At 40.0% G+C, this 26,494-nt stretch overlaps 1 protein-coding gene across 14 annotated transcripts in view; it reads right to left on the bottom strand.

Annotated features, from left to right (window-relative positions):
* Window positions 1–26,494, bottom strand: part of neo1a (neogenin 1a) — a 209,005-nt gene that overhangs the window by 31,034 nt on the left and 151,477 nt on the right. For 11 of the 14 annotated variants that reach the window (XM_032560380.1, XM_032560379.1, XM_032560376.1 and 8 more), the window contains 4 exons: window positions 9,758–9,992; window positions 7,315–7,469; window positions 3,604–3,752; window positions 847–985 (listed from right to left, as the gene is read on the bottom strand). In XM_032560380.1, the coding sequence (XP_032416271.1) occupies window positions 847–985; window positions 3,604–3,752; window positions 7,315–7,469; window positions 9,758–9,992 (678 nt within the window). The remainder of the gene's footprint in view (window positions 1–846; window positions 986–3,603; window positions 3,753–7,314; window positions 7,470–9,757; window positions 9,993–26,494) is intronic. The other 3 variants (XM_032560375.1, XM_032560381.1, XM_032560377.1) reach the window with 2 other exon arrangements.

The following is a 26,494-nucleotide window of genomic DNA, read 5'->3' as shown; positions in this document are numbered from 1 at the left end:
TTGGCGGATGAAACAATACATCTTCCTGCATTTAAAGAACTAAATCTTACCAAGTATTTTAATGCAACAACATCCAAGTGGAAGTAGTAGTTTTTAAAATCAATATTAAGGAACCATTTATTAAAACCAAGCTCCAGTATCTTGATTAAAAGTGACTTGTAAGCTAGTTTTGGTTCATTTTAAGTATATTAAGATACTGGCACTAGAAACTAGCTTAAAAATACTTGATATGGTAAGACTTTGTGTTTTTGCAATGTGGAACCCAGGTCACTTGTATTTAATAGTTCATTTGTTTGCTTCAAACTGAAAATAATAATCGGTTACTAAATAAGAATAAAGAGAAGACTGTCATTTGATCTAACCCCTAACCCTATTGCTTCCTTTGTCATCTAACCTAACATATCTAGTGCAGGGTTTCTGCAGTTTCCACCAAACGTAAGACTTTTAAAGTCTAGTTGCAGTTTATACAGAAATATATGAACTGCAACTAGTGATAAATTTCCACTCTCACATGGTAGACACAAAAAAAAAGCTAGCTACCGCTAGCAACTGGCAAGCAGTAGACTTGTTCATCTTGAGTCACAAGACAGAAAAGTCCAGCAAGAACCCCCTACACCTCTCCTGAGAAGATACAAGATTAAATAGTCCTGTCAAGAGAAAATTTAAGTCCTGTGATTTAGATATTTAAGGCCAACTTGCTTTTTTAAAATGAATTTAATACATTTTGAGGCCTCAATTTTAAGACTGTTTAAGGATGTGCGGACAACCGGTAGTGTTAAAACACTCACAACAAGCATTAGCAGATGCTGAAATTGAGTCAGGTCAACATTTAAGCAACCGACTGACCGTCAGAAAGTGTCCGGACCATGAGGTCCTCCGTGGAGACCCCCGGGCCGTGCTTGTTGTTGGCCACCACGCGGAAGCTGTACTCTGTGTTCTTCTTCAGTCCAGCCATGGTGTACGACTGGCCGTCTATGTCAACATCCTGAAACACAAGACGGAGCGAAATCAATGAAGCTTGCAGTGAAAGTCCTTTACTCATTCTAAAACAAAAAAGAAGTAAAAAAATAGATTCCCTCTACACGCACAAAAAATAGAAACTCTTGACAGCACCCCGGCTCTAAATCTGAGACAAACAAGCTGTAAACAAGACAGCTCCAGCAGCTACAGATGCCTGTTTTGGTCGGCTCATTTCACTAATTTCTGTTTTTCACTTGCTGTAAAAATGTCGTCTTCCGCCGAGATGCGCGCTCTCCCTTCTGTGATTAGTGCGATTTGCTTCACAAATTGGTTACGTCGCTGCATTCCCAATTACTCCGGGCCGTTTACATCCAGCTCTTTAATTGTGATGTTTAGAAAAAAGGAAAAAAAAAAAAAAAAAGAAAAAACAGCAGACAGATCTTTCAAATTCTACTCTCAGCTCTGACGTTCACCTGTGACCGCATCGTCCTTTGTACGTGATCTCTTCACTTCCGTTTGACCTTTCAATGTTTGATGTCCTTCCAACTTCATTTCTGTTTCATTCACCTCTCTCATCACCTCCCGCCTCTTCCACCTCATCTCCAGCTCTCTTCTCCAGGGAACCGAAGCATCATTACTCAGTGCAGTGGCTGACGTTTCGTCCATTATCATATTAAAGGCTTTTTAATGCCTCACTCGCTTGCACAATGCTGCTGCTGCTGGGGCTGATTCGCTATCTGAGCAGCTACGTTCCACCCTTACTTCTGCGAGAACACGGACAAATCCTGTCTGCTTTCTTTCTGTTCAATGCACACTTGCGTGGTCGATGACTGAACCAAGAATGGATGAATTTCTCAGAAAACCAGACTAAATGGAAATCAATTGCTGGCACCATTAAGGTACAGCATGGAGATCTACCATTTCCTATTTTCCTCTACTCCGGGATTAAAGATTTTTCAATTCATTTTCAGGCTTTTTTTTTGACATGGAAGTACAAACGGTTAATATACAGTACAGACCAAAAGTTTGGACACACGTTCTAATTAAAATGGGTTTTCTTTATTTTCATGACTATTTATAAGGCAATAAATCCCACTTATTAACCTGACAGGGCACACCTATGAAGTGAAAACCATTTCAGGTGACTACCTCTTGAAGCTCATCAAGAAAATGCAGAGTGTGTGCAAAACAGTAATCACAGCAAAAGGTTGCTACTTTGAAGAAACTAGAATATAAGGGCTATTTTCAGTTGCTTTACACTTTTTTGTTTAGTGCATATTTCCACATGTTATTCATAGTTTTGATGCCTTCAGTTTGAATCTACAATGTCAATAGTCATGAAAATAAAGGAAACTCATTGAATTAAAAGGTGTGTCCAAACTTTTGGCCTGTACTGTAAATGTATGAGTAGTAGTTAACAATACATCAGGAGAACAAAAAAATCCATTCAATCTACCAGTATCTCTATTAAGATTTTTTCTGAGTTTATGGTTTCAGATGCCCCGGTTTGAGTATTCTTCAATAAAACCCAACTCCTGTTAATTATAAGCTTCGAGGAAAAGGTTTGTCCTTGCAATGCAAATGGTAAACATTTGTATAAATGTTTTAGTTACATCTTCAGCAACGTTGCTAAAGCTACAGACGCGTTCCACTGGGGGAACCTTTTCAAGAAACGGGGAACTTTTTCCTCATCTCCGTGTTTCCACAGCAGAAACTAGAGGAAAAATCTACCATGAAGCAAATCTGGAAGTCGACTTCAAGGTCTAAATCCCTACAAGGTGGGTGAATTAAAACAACTTTGCAAAGAAGAGTGAGCCAAAATTCCTCCAGAGGGATGTAAAACAGTCACTGCTAGTTGTGGCAAACAGTTGACAGCAGCTGTTGACATTGGCGACATTAACCACGGATTAGAGAGCAATCACTGTTTCACGTGTAGGGTTGGATACTTTACCCTTTAATAAATGAAATCACCATTAGAGAACTGCATCTTGGATTCACCCAGACTGTTTTACCCCAACATTTATATACTAAAAGACAGTTCCATATTATGTCTTCTTTTTTATTTTAGTGAATCCTGAGTATGCGAGCCAAGACAAAAAGCTAGGGATGCCCAAATCAGTTTACCTTCGTTTAAGAAAGTAACAAAAAATACAAAAAAGCCACAAGTTTTATGATTTGAAACATTTAATTCTCAAGACAGAAAAAAATAACAAATCTGTTAGTGTTATTGTTGTAACACACTTTCCAGATTAGGAAAGTGCCTAATCTGGAAAGTCTTAAATGATTATGTGGAACAATAATCCTGATCAACACAGTTAAAACAAATCTACTTTTCAGATGCCAAAAATATAGTTTGAATGTCTGTCGTTGTTGTTTTATAACTATTTATCTTCATATTACACAGAGAAATCTCTGCGCAGACAACAATCGCTCCAACATATTCACGTTTTGACGTCTTCAGCTGCTTTATACGGCTGCGATGTGTCACAGCAGTCAGATTGGACCAAGTGAAATAGATCAACAGCATCATTTTTTAGGCTCTGGAGAGAAGGATTCCTGTTTGAATCTAAGAAACTGGAGAGAGAAATGCAGGCCGGCGCTGTCTGTGACTATCTGTGATGTGCTGCTGATAGAACGTCCTACCTCTTCGGTGCCAACGCTCCTGTCTGTGTAGTAGAGCTTGTAGGAGAGGATGTCCCCGTTGCCTGTGAGGGGTTTATCCCAGCTGAGGAAGACGGAGGTCGGAGTGTTGGACACCGCCTGCAGGTTGGGAGCTGGACCCGGCACTTGTACTGACGGGGGGAAGAAAGAACAACAAAAAAACACGAGAGGCAACAATTAGACACACTTTCTCATTGAATTCAATGAGAAAGTGTGTCCAAACTTTTGGTCTGTATTGAGTACAGACCAAAAGTTTGGACACACAGTTGTGTCCAAACATTTGGTCTGTACTGTATATATATATATTTTTTTGTCCACGTATTCTCTCTCCGAGTAATACCTAGGCTGAAAAGCGGAAATAACTTCCAAACTGTCATTGGGCTACAAGACGACAACTGGACTGGAATTTAAGAAGTCTGAGTTTACAAGATGTCTAAAACCAGAAGTTAGACGTCGAATTTATGCTAACATTTCACTAACATTTGTAAGAAAGGTTCAGGAAGAAAACTGAGAGAGACTACGTCTTATCAGAGGACATTTTTTCCGTTTTTTTATTTGTACTCTTTTTTTATGATTTAAATGAAATGATTCCCCTTCTCAGTGGCAGAAGGGAAATATTTTCACACTAGTGACATTTGGGATTGATCGAATGAGAAACCCTGGAAGCCTTTAACTTGGATTTGATGTCATAGATCAGTGGTGCCCAAAGTCGGCCCTCGAGGGCCGGCATCCTGCATGTTTTAGTTCTCTCCATGGTTTAACGCACCTGGATCAAATGATGGCTCACTAAGAAGAACATTGACATGCTGAAAAGGTTGTTACTACGACCCGGGAGAGAACTAGAACATGCAGGATGCTGGAATTCAAGGACCGGCTTTGGGAACTACTGTTATAGATTGACCCAAAGTGGTGCATTGTTAGAAAGTGGAACAGGTTCTTAAAAGAGTTCACAAACAAAAATTAGAAAAATATGAAGTCAAATGTAATTAGGCCTCTTTAAAAAGAGTGTTTAATTTAACGGTGGTGTAACTCTAGCTGTTGTGTGAACATTGCTAGAGAATATTAGTGAACCTGAGGTCTGGTTAGCTAACCCTACAAGCTAAGGCCAAAACACCAACTTTTTAAAATCAACTTAAAATCTCAGTAAAGCTCCCGTGTCTACAACACTGAAGTAGTAAACCACCCGGTCAACAGGAGCTAATGCTATCTGATTAAATATTATGGCTATCTGCTAACATTCCCGCTATCTGTGAATATTAGCTTCACAAACACAAACAGACCCGGGACGGTTTTCTATCAGTCTGTTGAGATACGCTTCCCAATTCCAAATTTTTAATTCATTTACCTGTTTCACTTTTAATTATTAGGTTTGCCCTAATTAAGAAGTTTATAATATTGTCTTTTTGTAACTAATCATATTTTTGCTCTCAACTAGAAAGAACCCCTTTGCTTTAAAAATTTTTTGCCAGGGTATTAAAAATGTCGTGGAGAGGTACGTAGATAAGCTGAGCGGGTGGAGATAGATAAACAAATAAACCATGTATCTTTTTCTTCTCCTTTCCAATTATGCAATTCTTTGTGTTGGCCAGCAAATAAAAAGACCCTCAGTAAACTAATTGTAGTTGTAACCACAAGCAAGAAAATCAAGGGCAATGCATACTTTTCAAGTCAAGTCAAATTAGAGCCCAAATACAGAACACTTTTAATCATTTTTAGTTATTAATAATTAAAAACCCTATGTTTGGTATATAGTAAACATGCTTGCTCCTTCTCCGTTCTGGCATTTTAGATTAAAAGTAACACAATGATGCTGAAGCATTTGCCTGGGGACAGACAGTATCTCTGCTCTCTACAAAACTTGTAACGTTTAGCTGCAGGTCCTGCTGACAGAAGAAAGACCCTCCTCCCATTTGTCAACCTGCATGAATGGTGAAGGTGTGTGTGCGTGTATTCGTGTACTAGCTCTGGTCCCTGTGGGTAAAAACAAACAAACAAACAAAAAAAATCAGGGCAGCGCTCAGTGCACAGACCAGGCACTCAGATGCAGGTCAACAGTTTAAGCTGCAATTTATAGCATGTCCTCAAACTAAAGATACACCACCAAGGTACAGGCCGCCCTCGCCGCCGTCCCTGTGGGCGGCTCTGCTCCTGCTGGCAAAGGCATTAAGGTGTAGTGTGTGTGTTTTTGTGTTTGTTTGCGTGTGTGTATGTGTGGAGCCATCCGGCCAGAAGCCGACAGGGACAGGTAGGAAAACAGAAGCTGACCTACAAAGCGACAGAGACAGAGCTGGAGCTCAGACAGGAGGAGAGGCGTGTCCGCGGTCTGAGGGTGTGCTGGGGGAATCCCCTCTACTGAGCTCTGAGGTCATGGCTGAAACTCCAGGAGCAGCCGAGAGGCTCCTAACACTTAAAAAAAATTTAATAAATAACCCAACGCCAAAGTCACTTTAGCCTAGTGCATTACAGACGTCCGCCAGTGGAAACGTTTAAAGCCGCTCTGTTGCCCTCTATAAGCAAGAAAATGTGCTAGAATCTGGATATATCTGATTTTAACCGTTTCATGCCTCACTAGTTTTCTCTCTCATTATCTGTCCAGACTCGGCTTTGCTAAAGTCTCAATATTTTAGGTCCATTTTAAAATATAGAACAGAAATGTTCACTGAGAGAGGGAGAGGAAGGAAGGGAGAAAAAATTTATGTACGACAGAAGCAAGGGTAGGAAGGAAGGACACAAGGGATGAAGGGAAGACAGAGGGAGGGAAAGAAAGAAGTAAGGAAAGAGGAGATAGTGGTGACAAAAGGAAGAGAGAAGGATAAGTGAATAAAAAAAGCACACAAGGAATATAGAAAGGATAAAGATATGATAGATGGATAAACAATATGAGAAGGACTAAAGCAAACAAGGAGGGAGGGACTGAAAGAGAGAAATAAAAAAGACAGAAAGGAAGAAACGAGGAAAGAATGAAAGAAAAATGCAAAGAAAGAAAGAAATAAAAGACAGACAGACAGAAAAAGGAACAAAGAGAAACAAAGAAAAAGAAAGAATGAAAGAAAAAACTAAAGGAAGAAGGAAAGAGCAAGCATAGACAGAAGGAAGAATATGAAGGAAGAAATCATGAGTGGAAGAAAAGAAGAAGAGACAAAAAACAACATAAGGCAGAATAACAGAGTTAAGTTCACAAGGAAGGAAGGAGCCCAAAATAACGGATTGTTATGAAGGGAACTCTCTTTGCTCTCTTTCTATACGTATCCAAATCTTACTACTGAAAACAAGAAAACAACTCCAGACTTTTCCAGGCTGCATGGGAACCCTGACCTGGGCAGGCTCAGCTAAAACCAAAACACACAGTAGGGTTTGAGGAAACGCTGAGGAATAAACAAGAAGTGGTTCACAGTAGGTTTTCTATTGGGTGGTCTGCTGGCAGCAGAGCCCCCCTTCCAGCCTCCAGTGTGTGTGAAGACGGAGGGTGACGGAGGCGTCTGTCAGAAGCCACCATACTCTGCATGTGAGTGAATATTTGCTTGTGCCTCCGTCTATTTGCACATTTTTGAGCGCATCTTGTTTACCCCGGAGTGTTGGTAAGCGCATGTTCCCAGCAAACTGCCAGCGGTTTCAGTCATGTTTGCACACGCCGTTTACAGAGCACGTATGAATTAACTGTACTGGGTGTGGGTGTGTGTGTGTGTGTGTTACCTTCAGCTTGGGTGGCCACTTTGAGTGCTGCTGAGCTCTCGCCCTGGCCGTTGCTGTTGTGCGCCACCACCCTGAAGCGATACCTGGTGTCTGGCATCAGGTTCTGGATGGTGACCTGCATCTCTCCTGGTCGGCTGGTGTTCACCACCCGCTCCCTGATGCGGGAGGGAACGGAAGAAAAAAAAAAATAAAATGTCCAGGGATTTCAATATTTCGTTTACAATACGCAGCTATTAACCTTTAGTAATGCTGTCGCTCCGTAACAATTATCTAAATGCTTAAAACGTTCTTCTAATTCCAAGCTCTAAGGATAATGATCCATATTAACCTCCTAGAAGTGTGTGTAAAATAAATTCATCTTCAACTGGAGCAGCATAATCAGAGAGTGAGAAATTGACAACATTCCAACCATTACCGGTAATTTAAGTTTTCCCTTTGACATTAAATGTTTTCCTTTGTACATTATTTGTGTGTAAAAAAAGCCAATTTTGTTGATGATTAATTTGTAAAATCAATAAAACAGGTAAAACATCCATGAGGATGAATACATTTAATAGATACTGTATGTAGAACTTAAGTATTTTCAAAAACTGGTCAGACTGTCTAGGAAAATGTCATTAAAAATCAATGAGTCAGTGCGTGCTGTGGTGGCGCAGGGGGTTAGCACGCCCCACGTTTGGAGGCCTTAGTCCTCGACGCGGACGTCGCGGGTTCGACTCCCGGTCCCGACGACCTTTGCCGCATGTCTTCCTCACCCTCCTTCCTGTCTGCCCACTGTCGCAAAAATACGAGCCACTAGCGCCGCAAAAACTCTTCGGAGAAAAAAAAATATCAATGAGTCCCTGATTCTCTGGGGTTTACATGCCTGTATTCTTTTTTTTTTGTTGCTACTTTTCAAAATGGAAACGATAAGAGAACATAGCATTTAAACAGAGTGAATGTGCACTGATCTGCATAGAAGATGCATACTTCTCCCAAGCATACCAGCAAAATGTGAAGGCATTGAATGAACCAACCAAGCAGCTACTTAAAAATAAATCCAGATGTAGTGAGGCAACAAAAACCAGAATTGGTGAATTCAGAAAAAGATACAAGACTTCTTAAGTCTTGCATTTAAATTTGATGTATTTTTATGAACAATTTCCTTCATATTCTTTTTTTTTTTTTTAAATGATGTTTTACTCGCAGAATGGCCTCAACGTTCTTTCTTCGAGCAGCTCCAAAAACGTCCCTGAGTATCTTATGTCTGACTTTGAACAGAGGAGAAATAGACACAAGAACAGATCACAGAAAAAGAAACAGATCAGATTTGTTTGAAGTGGAGTAACTATCTGAGCTGCAGTGGAAATCTCCATGAAACAGATATGAGATTCAGATTTGACCATCGAAGAGGTTACAATGCCACTGTAAATGAAGCCATTTCATTAATTTCACCCAAAAAGGTGAAACATATGCTTCACACAATGTGATATACTTCGAGTGGTAATTTATTTTTTCGTCCATTTTGATGACTATGGCATTCAGTTAATGAAAACCCAACTCTCAGCTCTTCAGAACATTCATAAGAGCATTAATAAGAGGGTTTTTTATTAAAAAAAGGTTGATTTTATAGCCCAGTTTTAGCCAACATAATCATAATTTGATGACTTTACAGTTATCCAGCAGAAAGTAACTGAGCCTCCACAGAAGCTTGCTGTTAAAGCAGCTGGCTGTTCACAAACTGCTGCATCAAAGAATATTAATGGAATGTTGAGTGGAAGGAAAAAGTGTGGTTAAAAAAAAGGTCCACAAGCAACAGGCACTGAATCCAAGTTGACCTGGGTACAGTGTGACTTTTCCACACGCAGTGATGATTTGGAGAGCCATTTCATCCGCTGAGTTTGCTTCACTGTGTTATAATACCCAAAATTAGCGCAGAAAGCACCACAACACTTCATGTCTGCTTCTGCTGAGAAGCTTTATGGAGATTCCCCATCACATTTTCCAGCAGGATTTCATGTAGAAGGAACTCTGACCAAAATTTGAGGGTATATTTTGTACAATACATAAACGTACTTTACATTAACCTGACATTTATTATTTTTAAAAATGATCCATTTTTGTTGATCTTATGCAATACACTACAGAAGAAGATTAGGGCCACTGAAACATTTTTTAAGACTATCTTCTCAGAATTCCAAGATTAAAGACAGAATTCTGAGAATAAAAGTCAGATATTCATAGTATATGGAAAAAACTACATTTTGAGGTTTTTATCATCTGTAATCAACAAACTCTTCCAATATTTCAATCTTAGTAACTAATCTACATGATATAATGTTCACCTTTTAAACAGAAACACTAAGAACACATGGAGACATTTCCACTTGCTGAGCTGCGCCCGTACAATAATCGCCCGTCAAATCGCCTCCCGTTAAGGTGCAGCGTTAAGTCGTGGCTGTACCTGCTGGTGCCCTCCTGGCTGTAGAACACGGAGTAGGTCAGGTCGTCTCCGTGCGGCTCGGCCGGCTGGCGCCACGTCAGCTTGATGAAGCGGGTGGAGACCAGGGAGGCCACGACGTCCCGCGGCGCGGAGGGGGTGGGCCCCGCCGGCGCGGCCACGCCTCCGGAGCCTGCTGTTACATGGTCAGTAGTGTTAGGAGTCAGTGAAGGGGGGGGGAAGGCGGGCAGGGCTACGTCTTCAGGGTGGGGTAAGGAGAGGAGAGGAGGCGGGGGTGGAGTGCGGTGGGGTGGGGGAAAATGGGACAGAAATATCGCATCCAAATGGACAGGTCGAAAAAGGAGGAGAGGAGTTGGAATGGAAAATGACAGTGACACGAAAGAAAGAAAGGAAGGAGGGAAGAAAGGAAGGAAACAAAACAGAAAAAACAAAATAACAACGTAACGAAAAAGACTCTTGGCATGACAAGGAACCACAGAAATAAAACACTTCTACTTCACTCACAGAGCTGACGAAAGCACAATACGAGGGAGACTAAACATGCAGATCCACACACGGCCCTCTAACGCAAGGCAGCAAAACACGCCGGGCGTGCGTTCAGCTCGAGGACAAACATGTTCCCAGCCAATCATTCGTGTGGCGGAATGATTGGTTTGCATGTTTCTGGTCATTCTCAGACTTTGCTTTGGACAAAGTTGAATAAAGGGGATTCAGTTTTATGACACAGTAACAAAAACTCCTCACCCTGACGTCGACATTCTGCCATCTGATGAACCAGATGATTTTATAAAACCCCTATTTACCGTCACGTTCCACTGTCCAAGCCACAGAAATGTTTGTGATTTTACTTCTTTTTTTTTTTTTCCACTTTTTTGGAGGAACAAACTGCGGTCAGACCAGGCAAGATCTGCTTTCCATTTGCCTGGCAAGTGAGCAAAACGAGAGCCTTTTGGAGAAGCGCGTCGAGTCTGTGTGACATTTCCATTTGTTTGGAGGTCAGGGAAATCAACCGGAGGGCGAAGCCGGAATAAAGAATCGGAGCGGAGCCAGCGTGCTGCTGAAACTGTATTATTACTGCTGAAATGCTACTGAAATGTAAAAAAAAAAAAAGAAAAGAAAAAGGCCGCTGGCGCACTTATTTGTCACATCATGCTGACAAGCCGCTAATTTGGCTTTCAGCATTTGTTTACATCTCAAACTGTCGGCGCGAGCTGCCGTCTGTGATTGAACTCATAAGATTTACCTTCACGCATGATTTCTGAACATTAACGCAAGGGAGGAGGAGAAAGAAAAAAGAACAGCAAACAAGCAGAGAGATTTAGTTTCAACTTTATGTCTTTCACGTTGAGTTTATGAGCTTCCTGTGCAGAAACTTCTGGTAAGAAGAAAGAAAGAGCCTCTCTCAACGTAACATGATTTACAGAAAGTTTTCTGGTTTAAAACGCTTTAAATTCTACCTCGAATGTTGAAAAACACTGAGTAGATGCCCTGGTGTGAATTTTGGAGTCACTAGAACCACAATTATTGACCTGCTTTTACTCAAAAGCAAATCTTACAGCCCAAATAAGAAAAAATAATTTCGGTCCAAATTATGTGGAAACTGTTGGCATATCTTATAGTAATGGAATCTTACAAGTTTTTTAAAAAATGTTTTTAGGATCTACAATATTTTACTGATCTGTTTTCCACACACACACACAAAAACACAACTATTTTATTGAATTCAATAGAATTGTTGTTTTTTTTTGTTTCTTTAGTTTATTAATGAGTTGATCAAATAAAAAAAAAAAAGGCACAAAAAGTTTGCTTTAAAGATGCTATGAAAAATTTTACTTAACAGTTTTGGAGATTATGGCAAAAAGTTTGGACACCACTGCTCTAAAATATTCTACTTTAAAGGGAATATGCATTCTTCCAGTTTTCTTTAACTTGCTGCTGGTACTGCTACATTTCCCCACTGTGGGAAAATAAAAAAATATTCCTAATCAAGTTTTTTCTATTCTAATTCTATGATCACAAACTTCAACATAGTAGCTGCCCTAAGTTGAAGCTCCTGGGTTTTTTGAACTGTCTGATCTTAGCATTGATTTGCTAAGTGTTTCCGCTTCTGGGTAGATAAGCAGCCGGCATAAATATTTTCCACTTATCAATAACCTTTATTGATGTAGAATGACTTCAAATTGTTCGAAAATGACCTCATAACCCTTCCTAGATTGATAGACAGCAACTATTTCTTCCCTACAGTCAATGAAGTGTTCAACACTTCATGATGATTCAATCAAGTAGCACTTTCCTTCGAAGAAGGAATACTCAATCTTGGCTTTATTTCGGTTAAAAAGAAAACAAACAATGATCATGAGGAATATGTTTTAGTTTTGGCGCACTAGTGGTTAGATTTAAATAATTCAGGCAGCTATTGAGGATTCAGACTGTTTTATGTTGTCCTGATAAGTAATACCCCAGAAGTGCTCTTTGGTGAACTTTCATCACTGTAACTTCAGTCATGCTCTGCAGTTCTAGCTCCTTCTTCTGTGCAGAATAAATCGATGGTTGCTCCGTAGAGCAGCAGGCACTACGGTTCAATTACACTCTGGATGAATCACTAACAGGAGCAGCTTTTCCCAGATTCAAAAATACACTGGTATCCCCGTCATTTCAGACAACAGTCTCATAAGAACAGCACTGCATCCAACATGGCCGACATGGCGACAGCCGTAAACAGTTTAAAAGTCAGAACTGCGGCCTCAGAGCCTCCGCTTCATTTCAAATCCTGTTTGCTGGAGTCGAGCCAACGACAATGCAAAACGCATTTTCAGCCTAATGCTTTCTGACTGCGGCGTAAATGACCAGATGCTAAGTAATTATCTTCAACTAGACAGCTATATGCATACACACACCCACACACACACCGAGCACACGAATGGAAACAGAGACCTAACGCAAACCAGGCTCCCGATGGCACAAACAAAAGCTTACGGCCTGCTTGTTGACAGGGAAGCACTTCCTTTACTTAGAAAACGGTGGATTCAGAAACATGTTGGTCTCCGCTGACTGAGGTGGGAACTGACAGGAAATATTGTCACACAGTAGAGGTGGGAGGTGAACGTCACAGATCACTGCTGCAGTCCGTTTAAGATTAAATCCCACAAAAAGAAAAAGCTCAGCGTTCCTCGTCAGCTACTTTTAATATGCCATATTTATTTAAATGCAATTATTAAAAGAATCAGCATGAGGAAGAAAAACAAGCAACTGAAAACTGTGGATGTGTTTGTTTCTTTGGGGTTTACATACAAGGATACCTGTATGTTTTTGCTACTCTTCAGAACGGGAAGATAACATGAGATTTAAACAAAGTGGATGTGTATTACATTTCATAAATTGAGAAACTGACTAAAAGGAAAATGATGCTTGATCCTAACTACAGTAATAATTGGAACTGTTTCAAGACAGTTTGTCTTTCCTACACAGACAATTATTGTAAAAAAAAAAAAAAAAAAACTCCATACCTCACTGTTAGGCAATGACAAACAGCATTGGTGAAGTTATTAAGAGATACAAATCTTACTTTCTAATTTTATTTTTTATTATGAACTATTTCCTTCATATTCATTTCTTTATTTAACCGTGTTTTACTTGCAGAACTGCCTCAACGTTCCTTGTTTGAGCAGCTCCAAAATTGTCCTTGAGTATCTTATATCCGACTTTGAACAGAGGAGAAATGGACACAAGAACAGATCACAGAAAAGAAATAGATCAGATTTGTTTTAAGTGGAGTAACTATCTGAGCTGCAGTAGAAATCTCTCTCATCTTAACGTATATAAGACAGATATGAGATTGAGATTTGACCATCGGAGAGGTTACTATGCCACTGTAAATGAAGTAAAACAAAAAAAAGAGTGCCATCTGAGAAAAAGCGTGGCATTTTTCATGAGCTACTTTTAATATGCCTTACTTATATGCAACTATAAAAAAATCAGCGTGAGAAAGAATAAAGAAAGCAATACAGGATGGGTGGTTTTTTTTACTGCAAACTGTGGATGAGGCTTAAAAATTCAGGCTGCGTAAACGCGCTGCAGGCGAGGTTCCTGTGAACGCTGCGGGGTTGGAACAATGGATGGTGGAGAGCTTGAGATGAAGATGACGTTCACAATGAAGATGTTCACAGAGCATGCTAATTCTGCTCCATCTTTGACAGCTACTATACAAGCTTTGCTCCAGCTAATACATAAATTAGGAATGAAATAGAGCCGATAATGAACTCATTAAATGTCTTTGCTGTAGTATTTTTACCCCTTTATCAAATTTTCCATCGCACTGGAGCCACAAACTATTATGCATTTTATTTTTTTATGTGACAGAGCAAAAAAGGGAATAAATCATTTCTAGGTAGAAGGAATTTTTACGCCAAGAATTTTTTTTTTTTTAGCACAAATCCTGAAATAAGTGAGATCAGAAACGCTCCGAAGCAGAACGATGAAAGAGAAATAAAACCACTCCTGGTGGCTTCCATCTTCATACACATCGTCACTTGTAGGTAACTGACACGCGCCGCCGTTTTTCGGTGTCCTTCCCACAATCTGTCTTGTACATGCACGCCTGGGATTGTTACAGTAAGGAGGTGTCAGCCTCCCGCTGCTGCTACCGAGCTCTGTTCATAGCTGATTAATGGTGTCATTAGTCTCCGTGCCAGAGGTAATGAATTACTGGCATTAAGGCTTAACGAGGAAGGTTACTCTGGATCCGCATGCCGAATCTGGTGTGCACAAAAGCAGTTGGGACAAAGACGCGGGTTCTTCTTAATATTCAATGCAAGTTGAAGCAAAACTAAAAACAAATAACTTGAGTCATTTAAAAAAGGTCTGACTGAAGCCACAGAATTTGGTTGCTAGCTTCCTGAAAGAAATAAGCTAGCAATTGTCTTGTTCCACTAGGGAGCTCTGCAGTTTAGTTGAAGTGACTTGATGGAAAACAGGAAGTTGGTTAACCCGTATCGGTCGTCCGATGCGTAGACATTTGGTTAAAAAAGCTAGCAGGCTAACCTAAACATTAAATTCACTTCTTATTTATGTTCTTTAACATTGCCCAATGTGGTGAAGTGATTTTTAATGTAACCTGTTGAGAAAGGCGCTTTCTCCTGGAGATAGAATAGAATAGAATTCAACTTTATTGTCATTGCACTGTCACAAGTACAAGCAACGAGATGTAGTTTGCATCTATCCAGAAGTGCTCTACAAGATATAAATATTTAAGTGTTTTAGCGGATTAGCGTCAAGCTAACAAAAATGCTAGTGATTATACGGGCTGTTTTGTACTCCAGCAGCTAATTAGCACAATGCTAGCTCTTGTTATTGCTGATGTGTTATAAGCAATAAGATATTCATGGGATAAACTACGTGCTTTATAATTAACGTTAGTTAAAACAAGTATAACTTTGGTGACGTTATATGCTCATAAGGTTTACTTCAAAGGTGTAAATCTGTAATTTAAGTTTATTTTGATTTTTGAGTATTGCCCCAGGCTCTACTGAGACTGCTCCTACATGACCCGGTTCCGGATAAGAGGATGATGACGAATACAAGTCAGAATAAAAACTATCTGGTTTGTATTATGTTCTTCAGTTATTATAATGGCAAGTAGGAAATAGTTATAATAAAAAGAAGCAGGTTCGATTTTACAAGCAAGAGAATCACAGGGTTTTTTTCCCCGTTCCACTTTGGCTTCTGATAATGTAGCTTTTGTACACCTGTAACAAATTTAGAACCTGGTACAGACCAGATCTCTTGGATTATGACCAGATCCATAAAACCTGTTAACCGAACAGCAGCCCTCTCAACCCATAACCGAACCTGTCAGAATCAAACACAAGACTGTAACTACAGAAAGTCTCTCCAGAGAGGATTCTGCAGGCTGTGCCAGGCTCTTGCTAAATGGGTTTCTTCTCAGGACTGATTTTCTTGTCTAAATGTGGTTCCGGTAATGATGATGGCGTCAGAGACAGATGTAGCACAATGCTAATGGTCCATTACCGCATCAGTACTTTTATCTTCCAGAGAAAAGAGGCCTGAACGGAGCGAAAGAAAGCGCGCAGCACTTTCAAAAGGCCCGGTCCTCCGCAAAGAGCCGGCACAAAGAAGACGGTCAATTAAAACTGTCAGCCTGCCATCACATTCGCCTCGCTCCCCCTACATTAGCTGCTTGCATTTCCACTGGAATATTCAGAAAAGGCATGAAAAGCTAAATAAATCACACAAGAGTGTCAAGACTTTGTCATATTCCATGCAAACATGCGATAGTTGCGTGATGACGACGCTAAATGGCGCTCGCAAGTAATTACAGGGAAATCCTGGATTTCTTCCTGGTAAAAAAAAGAAAAGAAAAAAAACAATATACAAGCTAAAGAGACGTTCGTTTATCAGAATGTAAATGAATCGTAAACAAGAGCTGAGCGTTTTTCTTGCGACTTCACAAGAATGGGTGGGAGGAAATTGTGGGTTTATTACTGCAACTACTGCTGACAATTATGGTTCTATGGTTCTATATATATATGTCTTTTCTTCCTCAGCCATCTTGTTTATCTCTGCTCTGTAAAGATAGGAAAGCCTGACAGCTCGTGACATGAGAGCAGCTCCTTAATGCACCGACAAAGTCAGAAAGTGAAGAAAAATGTGTCGAGTGAAACCAAAATGAGAGGTGAGGAGAGAAAGGAGGGATGTCAAAAAAATAAAAGCATCACAGAATGTGCTTTCTTTTCCGCCAGGATCTTTCCTTTGCTGTGTCAAAAATATTTTGAAGCTAGTTTTTGCTTTATGACCTATAGAGCATTACAAGAGAAACGAAAAATATGATACAAGCACCGACAAATAATCGACTACCGCTCCCACAGAAGACTCCTCTATTGAATGGGACTATAGGGCTAACTATTCAGACATCTAATCAGTGGCAAAAAAGAAAAAAAGAACTGACAGAGAATCAGCATCAGATTGCTGAAGGGCGGAGGCATATCAGCGGCTGCACACATTCCCTGTTGCTGTGATAATCACCAACAGCTGAGATTAAAGAGCGACTAGAGTCTCACAAAAGCTTAAACTGACAAGGTGCACTGAATCGCTGACATGATCCTCGAAGAAAAAAAAAAGCATTCTTGTGTCATACTGACTCGACAGAAATATCAGACAGCATTGTCTGGGCATCACGCTCCGAGGAATATTTGGTAAAAAAAAAAAAAAAAGTAGGATTCCTGCACATTTTTATAACCCAATTCCATATCTTTTTCACATATGAACCATTTTTAGAGTACAAATAGACAAACAGATGCACAGATAGATGGACGGACAGAGTACATTATACTGTCACAATCTATAACAACACAGAGTATGTAGGCCAAAGAAATAAAAAATAACAATGCCAAATGTTCTTCTAAAAGGCTTGGAGTGGATCCCAGATGTTTTTATTTCTCATGTGGCCCCAGAGACTAAATGTAACATGAGGGGGCCCCATCTGATAGAGCTGTGAGGCTCCTGGATGCCATGTGGGGAAGCTGAAGCTGTACATGAGACGACTTTACTTTAATAAAGCTGTTTATCAAACGACAAAACCCCACGGGCCAGCTCAATGTTTTGGTTTGCTAGTGAAGAGAGTTTAGCCTTTTGCTGGCCTGCAGCAAATTCTTCTTAGATAGCACAGTTTATTCAATTTTGCATTTACGAAACTTCAATTTCTGATCCAGAAGCAACTCTTTCTAGGAAAGTGGGATGTTTTGAATTGGTTGATGCCGACTGTGTTTGTATTTACTCCTGGAGATATGTACTCTGGTAAAACTGTAAAGTGGCTAGCTGGAGATGTGAAAATGGAAACTATACGTTAGACATCACACTACAACACGGAATGAACCGAGACTTCATACATGTAAAAGTTAAAGAACATTGCGGTGCCTACAGCTACAGGAGCTAGCAAAAAAGCCTATGTCTGGAGGCTGAGTGTTGGTGGTATATATCCTAAATGCAATTACAAACCAGTTGATGGATATGACTACAATTATTCCTCAACTTATCAATTAGGTTAATCTAACGATAAACTTAGTAAGGAGTTCCCCAGGTAACTGTTTTAGGTCCTTTTCGTTTTAGCCTGTGTGTTTAGAAGCAGTCGTGTGTCTATCCCAGTTTTGTAGCTTATATGCTGATAACATAATACTCTGTATGTTTTGTGAAACTCGGCAGCACAATGATGCTGCAGAAAAGCTAACCTGAAGCTAATAAGTTAACACCAGCCTCCATTTTGTAACTAAAGTGTACATTGAAATGTTTGAGTTACTGAAAGTTAAAAAGCCGCACACATTACAAATGAACCCCACTTATGTCTAGCTATAAATATTTAGTTTCAATACGTACTTTTTGTGTTCATTTTGAATTGTAAAATTATAAAATGGGCAAAAATAATTTTTCTAATTTGTTTTCATTTCAGGTTGTTACAAAAGAAACTATTAAAGGACAAAATTAATTAGCCGGCTAGTTAGCTCAGTTAGCTAACTTTAGCTCAGCTAGCTCATTTTGTCCCTAAGCTAGTGCGTTATATACATTTATATGCATATACTGGTGAGTTTATGCTAGAAAGCTACCTAGCTAGCTAGCTTCCTTCATTCAGAATTCAATAATGAAATAGTTAGGTATTAGAAACTAAAGATTTTGTGTAAAATAAAACAAGGCAGAGCTTGAAAAATCTTCCATCACTTATTGATGTGGAATGAGATTTATGACTGCATGTCTTCAATGGTCTCTAGATATGTAATATGCAAATAATTCACTTTGGTGACTTGTCTATCCACCGAGACGAGGAAAGCCCAGAGGATCGACATATCCCAACACATGGACAGACATACGCCCCGTTTGGAAGCGAGGACTATAATTGAAAGGGGCCGGGTGCATCAATAATTAATCATCCTCTGTGTGTACATACATCATGCCTTCAACATCAAACACGTGTACCCCCCCTTGATCCTTGAGCCACTGGTGAGTTCATCTGGGTCCAATTGCCTTGTTCTGTTCAACGCCTTGCTGCTCGCACCGACTCTGCATGCAAATTAAGACGCAACGTAATTCTCCCCGTTTCCCGTGTCCTCCCCCCACCGCCGCCCCCATCCCCTGTCCCCAGGCTTCAAATATGGAATCATACGCATCACATGCTCCACATGCTCACTCAGAGAACGGGAATGAGGCCTCTTGGGCTCACCTTTCAAGCACATCAGGGGAAAAAACAAAACAATAAACAAAAAAAAAACAAAAAAAACCCCAGAAACGCTCCACATCTCCGGAGCCGTTAACCGCCGATGGCCAGCGCTGGAAACAAGCTCTCTGTCTGCTCTGCCTCCAGCCTTTGTATCTTATTACCTTGGAGGTACACAAACACAATTCAACCTTTCTGAGGGGAACAGCGCAAGCCTGGAATAAAGTAATTGATTTCCCAGAAAGCTTTGTGTAACAGTGTGTGTATTTGTATGTGTGTGTACGTATGGCAGCAACAATTCATGTATAAAGTGAGTGGAGCTGAACAATGTTGAAAAGGCCTGAAAAGGTCAAACAGGATGTTTGCAGAAGTGAGAGCAGGTGTAACTCCCCTCTTTGAAGATCCTCTAACAAACACTCTCGCTAATCAGACTCCCACCATTAAAAGCAACCTCCCTGCGTCGGAACCTCCTGATGAGCGGCGACCGCATGCAAGCAGGGGAGCCTGCATCCCGCTGCGATCCTCCTCCCTGTTCCACTTTCGGCTTATGGAAAGTGGGAGGCTAGGCACAGAGAGGGAGTGCCAGGGCGATAGCAGGGGAAAATAAAAAGCTGCAGCTCCGGAGGTGCCGCTCGCAGAGGTCAGCTAGCCCGCAGCTAGGGGAAGGGCGTGAAGGGAAAGTGATGTTTTTGTGCCATTTGCTACTTCCAATTACTGCACCCAGAGGACCGTCCTCATCCAGAAACATCACACCGGCACTCCCAGATGAGCCGGTGTTAAAAGGTGGACTGGGTTGTATAGAAAATAAAGGCAGGCTGCTCCCACACGTATGTAAACAGTGGAGCCTCAAATGGGGTTCTAATAACTAGAACGGCCTTCATAAAATACTAGAAAAAACAATTAAAATCAGAGCGAACTCAGGTAATAAAGATATTAGCTCTCCTCTCTGTTGCTGCTGCTGTCTTTGCTTTGTATTAAACCCTTAGGTTTTCAATGGCTGCATTTAAATTACAATTGAGCACAAATCTCTGACCATATTCTGCTAATGCCAACCCGCCCCCAACAAACAACACAATTTTGCAATTGCTGTGTTTTCATTAAATACAAAACAGTTGCAACTCCCCTCCCCAAAACAAAATTAAAATTCCTTGCTCACGTGTCGTGTCATTAAAAATCCCTGTGGCGACGGATGTAAGCAGCTACTTTAAATATATTCATAATTCAGCCATGGCTATGGCGTTCATCATCTAACAACCATCAGAGGAGACTTTGGTGTCTTATTCAGGTGTTGGAACGACAAGCTTCATATACTTGGGACAGGCTACGAATGCTGCATTTTGGGGAAGTTGCAATTACAGTGTTACAGTGTAAAAAAAACAGACTGCAAACCACAAAGAAGACTACTTCCTGTCATCTTCTTCGTGGTTTTCGCCAGTAGTAACCTTTGGCTGTTGATCACGTGTTGTGTGATGCGAAAAAGTGTTTCCATTGCAGTTCCGTGAAGTACATCTATTTTGATACGGCTGAGAAACCACCTTTTCTCAAAAAACGTACGTCTTTTCGAAATTGCCAGGTTTCCATTAAGCAAATTTATTTTCACAGTTTCTATTTGCGCAATTCCATGGTTAATGGAAACACAGCTAATCGCACTTCTTCCTGAATCCCATGTATTCAGGAAGTGGTTACGAGTTTGCGGCGACCTCCGTAGGCGTCTCTGAGGGATGGAACAAAAGTCGACTCATCATCTTTCATTAGGGCAAAACGTCTAAACCTGACAATCTCCCCATATTTCTTCAATGTTGGCAGCTTGTAAGCTACATACTAAACATTTTTGGTGAGTGCAACTGATACTGATAGTCAGTTTTTAATCAATGTACTCGTAAGTCCTCTGGCTCCACTTTATCAACTTACACTGACTGGTAATGAGAGACTCTTTCTCCCTTCGAGGCTTCCCATCCTTCTTCTCGATTAATCACTTTATTCTGTAGTTCATCATCATCACATCTACAGAAATAATTAATTTTAGGAGTTACAGCTATGAAAGAGAGACCCAGAATAACTGGCTACCCCCAAACTAAGAACGAAACCCCTTTGAAATAAGATGAGGAATTTGTTTGGGAGCAGTCACAAGAAAATGTTAGAGCCCAAATATCCCAAAGTTTCTCATTAATCTGTGTTTACATCCGTATAGAATAAAGCATCTCTGCCTCATTGCATTATCCACATAGTCAAACTTCCCATTATGCTGCAGTTCTCAGGATGTCGTATTGTGTAACTAAATCCCAGGAAGCAGCAGGGGAGCTTGCAGCTTGGGGAGAAAAAAAGATTCTTGTTTAAAATAAAGGAAAGCTATTGAGAGAGAATATTTAAAGAATTCCCCTCCTAAAACTTTCCAAATACATTTCTTTGATCTTTACTGAGAACGTAGCGATGAAATATAAAGTTGAGACGCATCTTCACCAGACTTATCTGCAATCCGATTTTGGCTACCCGAGATAAACGTACAATTGCTGCAAAGCTGGATTATTGAACATGAATCCCATACTTGGTGGTGTGTGATTGGTCCTTAAATGAGAGAAGAGGCTACAAATACCATAACAAGAAAATCCACAAAAATATGTCGTCTTCTACAATTTTAAAATCCTTAAATGAGAACCCATCATTAATTTAGGAGATAGACCATGCTTCCAGATTTATATATATATATATATATATGTTTCTTTCTTTTGTTGAACAAGATTCTGCATTTTTATTGTCTCAACTTAGAAGAGACACCAGATGCAGTTGACCCCGGACTATTCGCGGTTCAGTATTCGCAGATTTTCCTGTGTAACATAACTCTAAAATATTTACGGATTTTTTTTTTCATGTAGAGCATATCTAACACATTCCAAAAATTCGCCTTGGGAAGTTGAAACACATAGGTTGGAGTGCTACTTGACACGCTATAGGCTGGCGTTTGCAAAGTAGCCAATCCAGTAGCACGATTTGTTGTTCTTGGAGCTGATTGGCTGTACCCAAGAGAAGAATTAAGGAAGACTGCAGATATTAGCTTCTGCGTTAGTGCTAAGATAGTCTCCGCTGTTCATATTATTGCATACTTATTGAGTTGTTAATATTATTGCATATTAACAAGGCAAACATTTTTAGAAGGGGTCTCAAATATTTGCGTAACTTAGCTATTCATGTGCAGCAGGTCCCTAATTAACCATAAACACAAGGGGCCCACCAGTACATTGCAAATATGCACCAGTGCAACGCAATTTATTGTAATTCAAGGCAAATATTAAGGGGTAAAAGCTACAAGAAAATTCTTCCTATGATCTCATAATATCTGCTGCGATGCATCTCACCTCAGCATGCCAAATGCTTGAAGTGGCTGTGAACCAAAGGTATTAGCCTCATCTTCCACCAAATATTTGGCAACTGGAATGATGATGCGCAGTTGATCATTCAGCATATACATTTTTGCACACTTCATCAAGATACACATGTAGTATATAACAAAAACTGCATGCAAATAACAGGAAGTGATGTCAAAACATTATAATTTCTATCATCTGACCCCCATTTCATGCAGCTATAAACCTCTATAAGTCAAATATGACTGACTGAACAGACCAAAAAGCGATAAAAAATTGCAACTGATGTACTCGTGCGTTCCTGTCTGAAGTTTTGAATCAAAGGTCAGAAATTTATCATATTTGTGGGGTAGCTTGCATGCGTAACATGTGATTTCCAGCAGTACCCGTCCCACGTTGTTTAACTGCTGACTCGAATGCCTGCTGTTCCGGCCACACTTCCAACGCCAGCGGAAAACACGGTGCTGACACATTCACAGGCTCACGACGTTGCGCGGCGGCTCCTGCTGGCCTGGTTTTGACCCTGCTAGCAGATGATGAAGCACACCGTATTCCCTGAAGAGCGCTTGGGCTTTTATTCTGTGCAGAGTCTGGCAGGAGGGCGGGGTCTTTTAGCAGCCCATTCTCACTTCTTGATTTGAACTGGGAATAAGGATGGTGCTCTCCAGTAGTAGAAAGAAAGGGGGGGGAAATCCCTCCTCTGCGACTCGTCAGTCACAAATCTACTCTTTTTCTCACTTCTTTGCCTGCTGAAATGGAAACTATTGGTTCTTTGTTGTTTAATCGTGATCCAGTTACATTTTATATGATATGATTTTTTTTCTTTCTCAAAACTAGCAGGTGGGATGGTACGTTGATAGCAGAACGGGGACATAAGAGAACATCTTTGAAAAGTCTCTTGTCGTATTTCAACTTCTTCTACACATCACGATGTCTGTTTCAAGAACAGAAAAAAGGAGAATATGAAGCGCAAGCATCAAGACATGCTTGTACACAAAACTCTCCTTAGCTGCATTGTTGCAAGTGTTCACTGCGGAAGATCTAGGCAAGTAGGCAGCATCTCTTGTGTAAAGTTAAAAACTAAATTGCTAGTGCTTGAGTCACAAACAATGGATTCTTAATATTTGATTACATGTTCTCGGTACAAATTTTCTGCACATATCAGATGGGGCTAAATGCCCCTTAAGGCCGAGATAACTATAGGAGTTCTGATTCCTTTGTCTTTTTGATGCTCGCTATGTTGAAAGAATCGCCTCTGGCTATCGGGTCTTTCCAGTCTGTGTTTATTCTGCACTCTGTGAGTATTTGAGTAAGTTGTTTCTGAGGAAACACAGTCACATAAGTGTGTAATAAATCACATCACGATTATCTGGCTAACAAATCTGTTTATTAGCCAGATTTTTAGATTATGTTTCTATACCAACGTGCCTCGGTTCCTTGTTTCAACACATTAGTTAACCATTGGCTGAGCTAGTGCATAAATATTGATCAGCTCCAGCGTTTAAGAACATTTTCCCATAGCATCACGCTCATTTAGACAAGCGTCACCTACTGGGAACAAAAACTTTATTGCAATATTTACTGGTACTGTTATTACTTATTTTTTCGGTAACTGTGACTGCATGGCACAGCGTTCAGAGCGCCACAAGCACAAATACTGCTCTTGAAAATAATTCCCATTTGACACAGGTGTCTTCAGGATGCTACTTACTTAAATAAGTGAGAGTTTAATCACTAACCTGCAAAGAGTAACTGCATTTTAAAATTTACTGGTATTTATTGTTGCTCTTGAGGAATAAATATTGAAGAAAATAGTAAAAATAAGATTTCCATTAATGCTGGCAGTTTTGTTTTTTAATTAGAATCATTAGTTGAAATGTATTTGAAACAATAATACAAAAAAAAAATTCTGATCATGATAACAATTATTTCACAATAAATGATAAACGATACGATAAATGCGCACCCACATTGGAAACCTGGCTTCACATTTACTCCTTGAACACTTTAGTATAATAAGGAGTTCATGCTGGTGACATGACAGCTTATAAAACAAAACCATCAACCCTCCACCACTGTGCTTACCATGGTAACTGCGACTGCTGTAAGCGTCTGGAAATTGTGTAGATGAATAAAAAGTAACTTTGTGTAAAGGAGCACAATCTTCACACCTTCTTCTGTGTTGGTAGTTTCTTTTTGTGTAATCAAGGGCATTTCTATGTAGAAACAATTTTGTGTTTACCCAGAACCTTGAATGGCAGAGTTAAAAAAAGGTTTTGGCTGAATATGGCGCCTTTGGTCATTCTAAATTATTGCTAAGTAACACACTAATTATAAAATGCCTTCGGAGACGTTTTTTCCCCAAAGCATATCTGTTATCGTCTCGAATGTAAGCACCTTTAAATTACATTAAACCTCTTCACAGATTGATGAGAACTAACAATTGCGTTTCTAAAATATTTGGTGATGTTCTAACACTTCACATTTATTTTAATAGGAAAAACTAACTGCACATTTTGTTTGTGGCTATGATGGGAAAGAACCAGAGCATTTTATCTCATGCCCTTTTTCATACGGTGACTGTAGCAAAGCAGCTTCAAGCAAAGTTGACGACTGATTAAATGTGCCATGCATTAGCTTACAAACATAGCTCATGTGGGCTTCATTTAGAAGTAGCTTTCCCAGTACTACATCAAAAAATGCTTATACTCACAGAAAAATCTACCCTAAAGTTGCTGATTTTATAAAGTTATCAAGTAACGCTGTGTTTAATCCTCAGCGTCTCTTAAAGCAGAGGTTCTGATTGTAAAAAAAACCACACAGGAATCTGGAGTTTAAAGCAGGAAACTTTGGTGGAGATGAGATGTTAGCGTTTGCTGCAATAAATTTCCATAGTGGGGGAAACTAATTGCGGCGGAGAGTGATGAAAGGGTAAAACAAGGAAATAAAGTAGTGCTTTAGGTAGAGCAAGAAATGATAGGTGGAAGGGATCAAAGGCAGCAGGAGCATGTGTCTGTTTGAGGAAAATACAAAAGCTCCAATAGATGCATTTGCATCAGAAATATGTCATCTTGACACCTGAATCAGGGCTCACAGTGAAAAATTCCTGCCGCAGCCTCGAGTCGCAAACATGTTTTTTTTAAAAAGGATTTCTTTAATTCATTTGACTCTACGAATTTCAACAGCCTCAGCTGAAACACGCTGGAAGAACAAGAAGATCCAACCGTATGAGTAGGCGCATGTAAGTCCAACTTCCTGTACATCACCACACTCCCATCGTTTACATGCCACATCTTGCATTCATGCGAGCCGTGGGAACGGCTCCGAAAATGAAGAAAAGATGCAGGGAGTTTCATACTTTAGCAAATGGAAGGAACAAAAGAAAGAAGTAATGGTATCGAGATGCAAATGGATGTACATCGTGAATTTATGTTGGAAAATAACAGAACGCATGCTCCTTTTCTTTCTAAATGCAAATTTGCCCCACGTTTTCTGAAATATGTTAAGACATTTATGGTCATAAATGTTTACATTAACACTTTTTGAGCTCATAAGCTTCTATGCAAACTGGACTTTTTCTTCTTTGGTTTATTATACATTTGGATGTACATTCAATTCCAAGAAACGAGAAATGTTCTGAATCAAATCAAAACATGTAAGAAAATGCATGTCCTCTGAATAGAAATCCAACTTTTCCAAATGAACCAGCCCTAGTCTTTCTGTATTCTTTGTAGAAAAAGTAAAAAAATAAAAAAGTTAAAAAAAATACTGCCTGTCTCCTTAAAGCAGTAATTGCAGCCTATTTGATTTGGTTTGCTTGTATAAACGCATCTCATGTGCCTGGAAAATGCCTTATTGTTTCTGCATGCCATCTGTAGAGGACATGTGACGATAATCCCTTAAATAGCAATACTCTCTGCAGCTGACCAACTTCCATCAGGATTGTTGTGACGATAAGGCCTCCATGAGGACAGCGCATATCAAACATGAGCGCGACGCCCATTAGAGGTTGTATTTATAGCGCGGTGAGGAAAAAAAGATGGGCAGAGTTGTTATGGAAGAGAAAAAGGAATAAATCCCACTACGGATTCCTCATCAACTTATTCTGGAGCCACAGCAAAAATCAGCTGGAATTGGAAAATCAAGCTAGCAAAAGTT

The sequence above is a fragment of the Xiphophorus hellerii genome, chromosome 4 (genome assembly GCF_003331165.1).
Source record: "Xiphophorus hellerii strain 12219 chromosome 4, Xiphophorus_hellerii-4.1, whole genome shotgun sequence".
Taxonomy (NCBI): Eukaryota; Metazoa; Chordata; class Actinopteri; order Cyprinodontiformes; family Poeciliidae; genus Xiphophorus; species Xiphophorus hellerii.
This window is presented reverse-complemented; position numbering and strand designations above follow the sequence as displayed.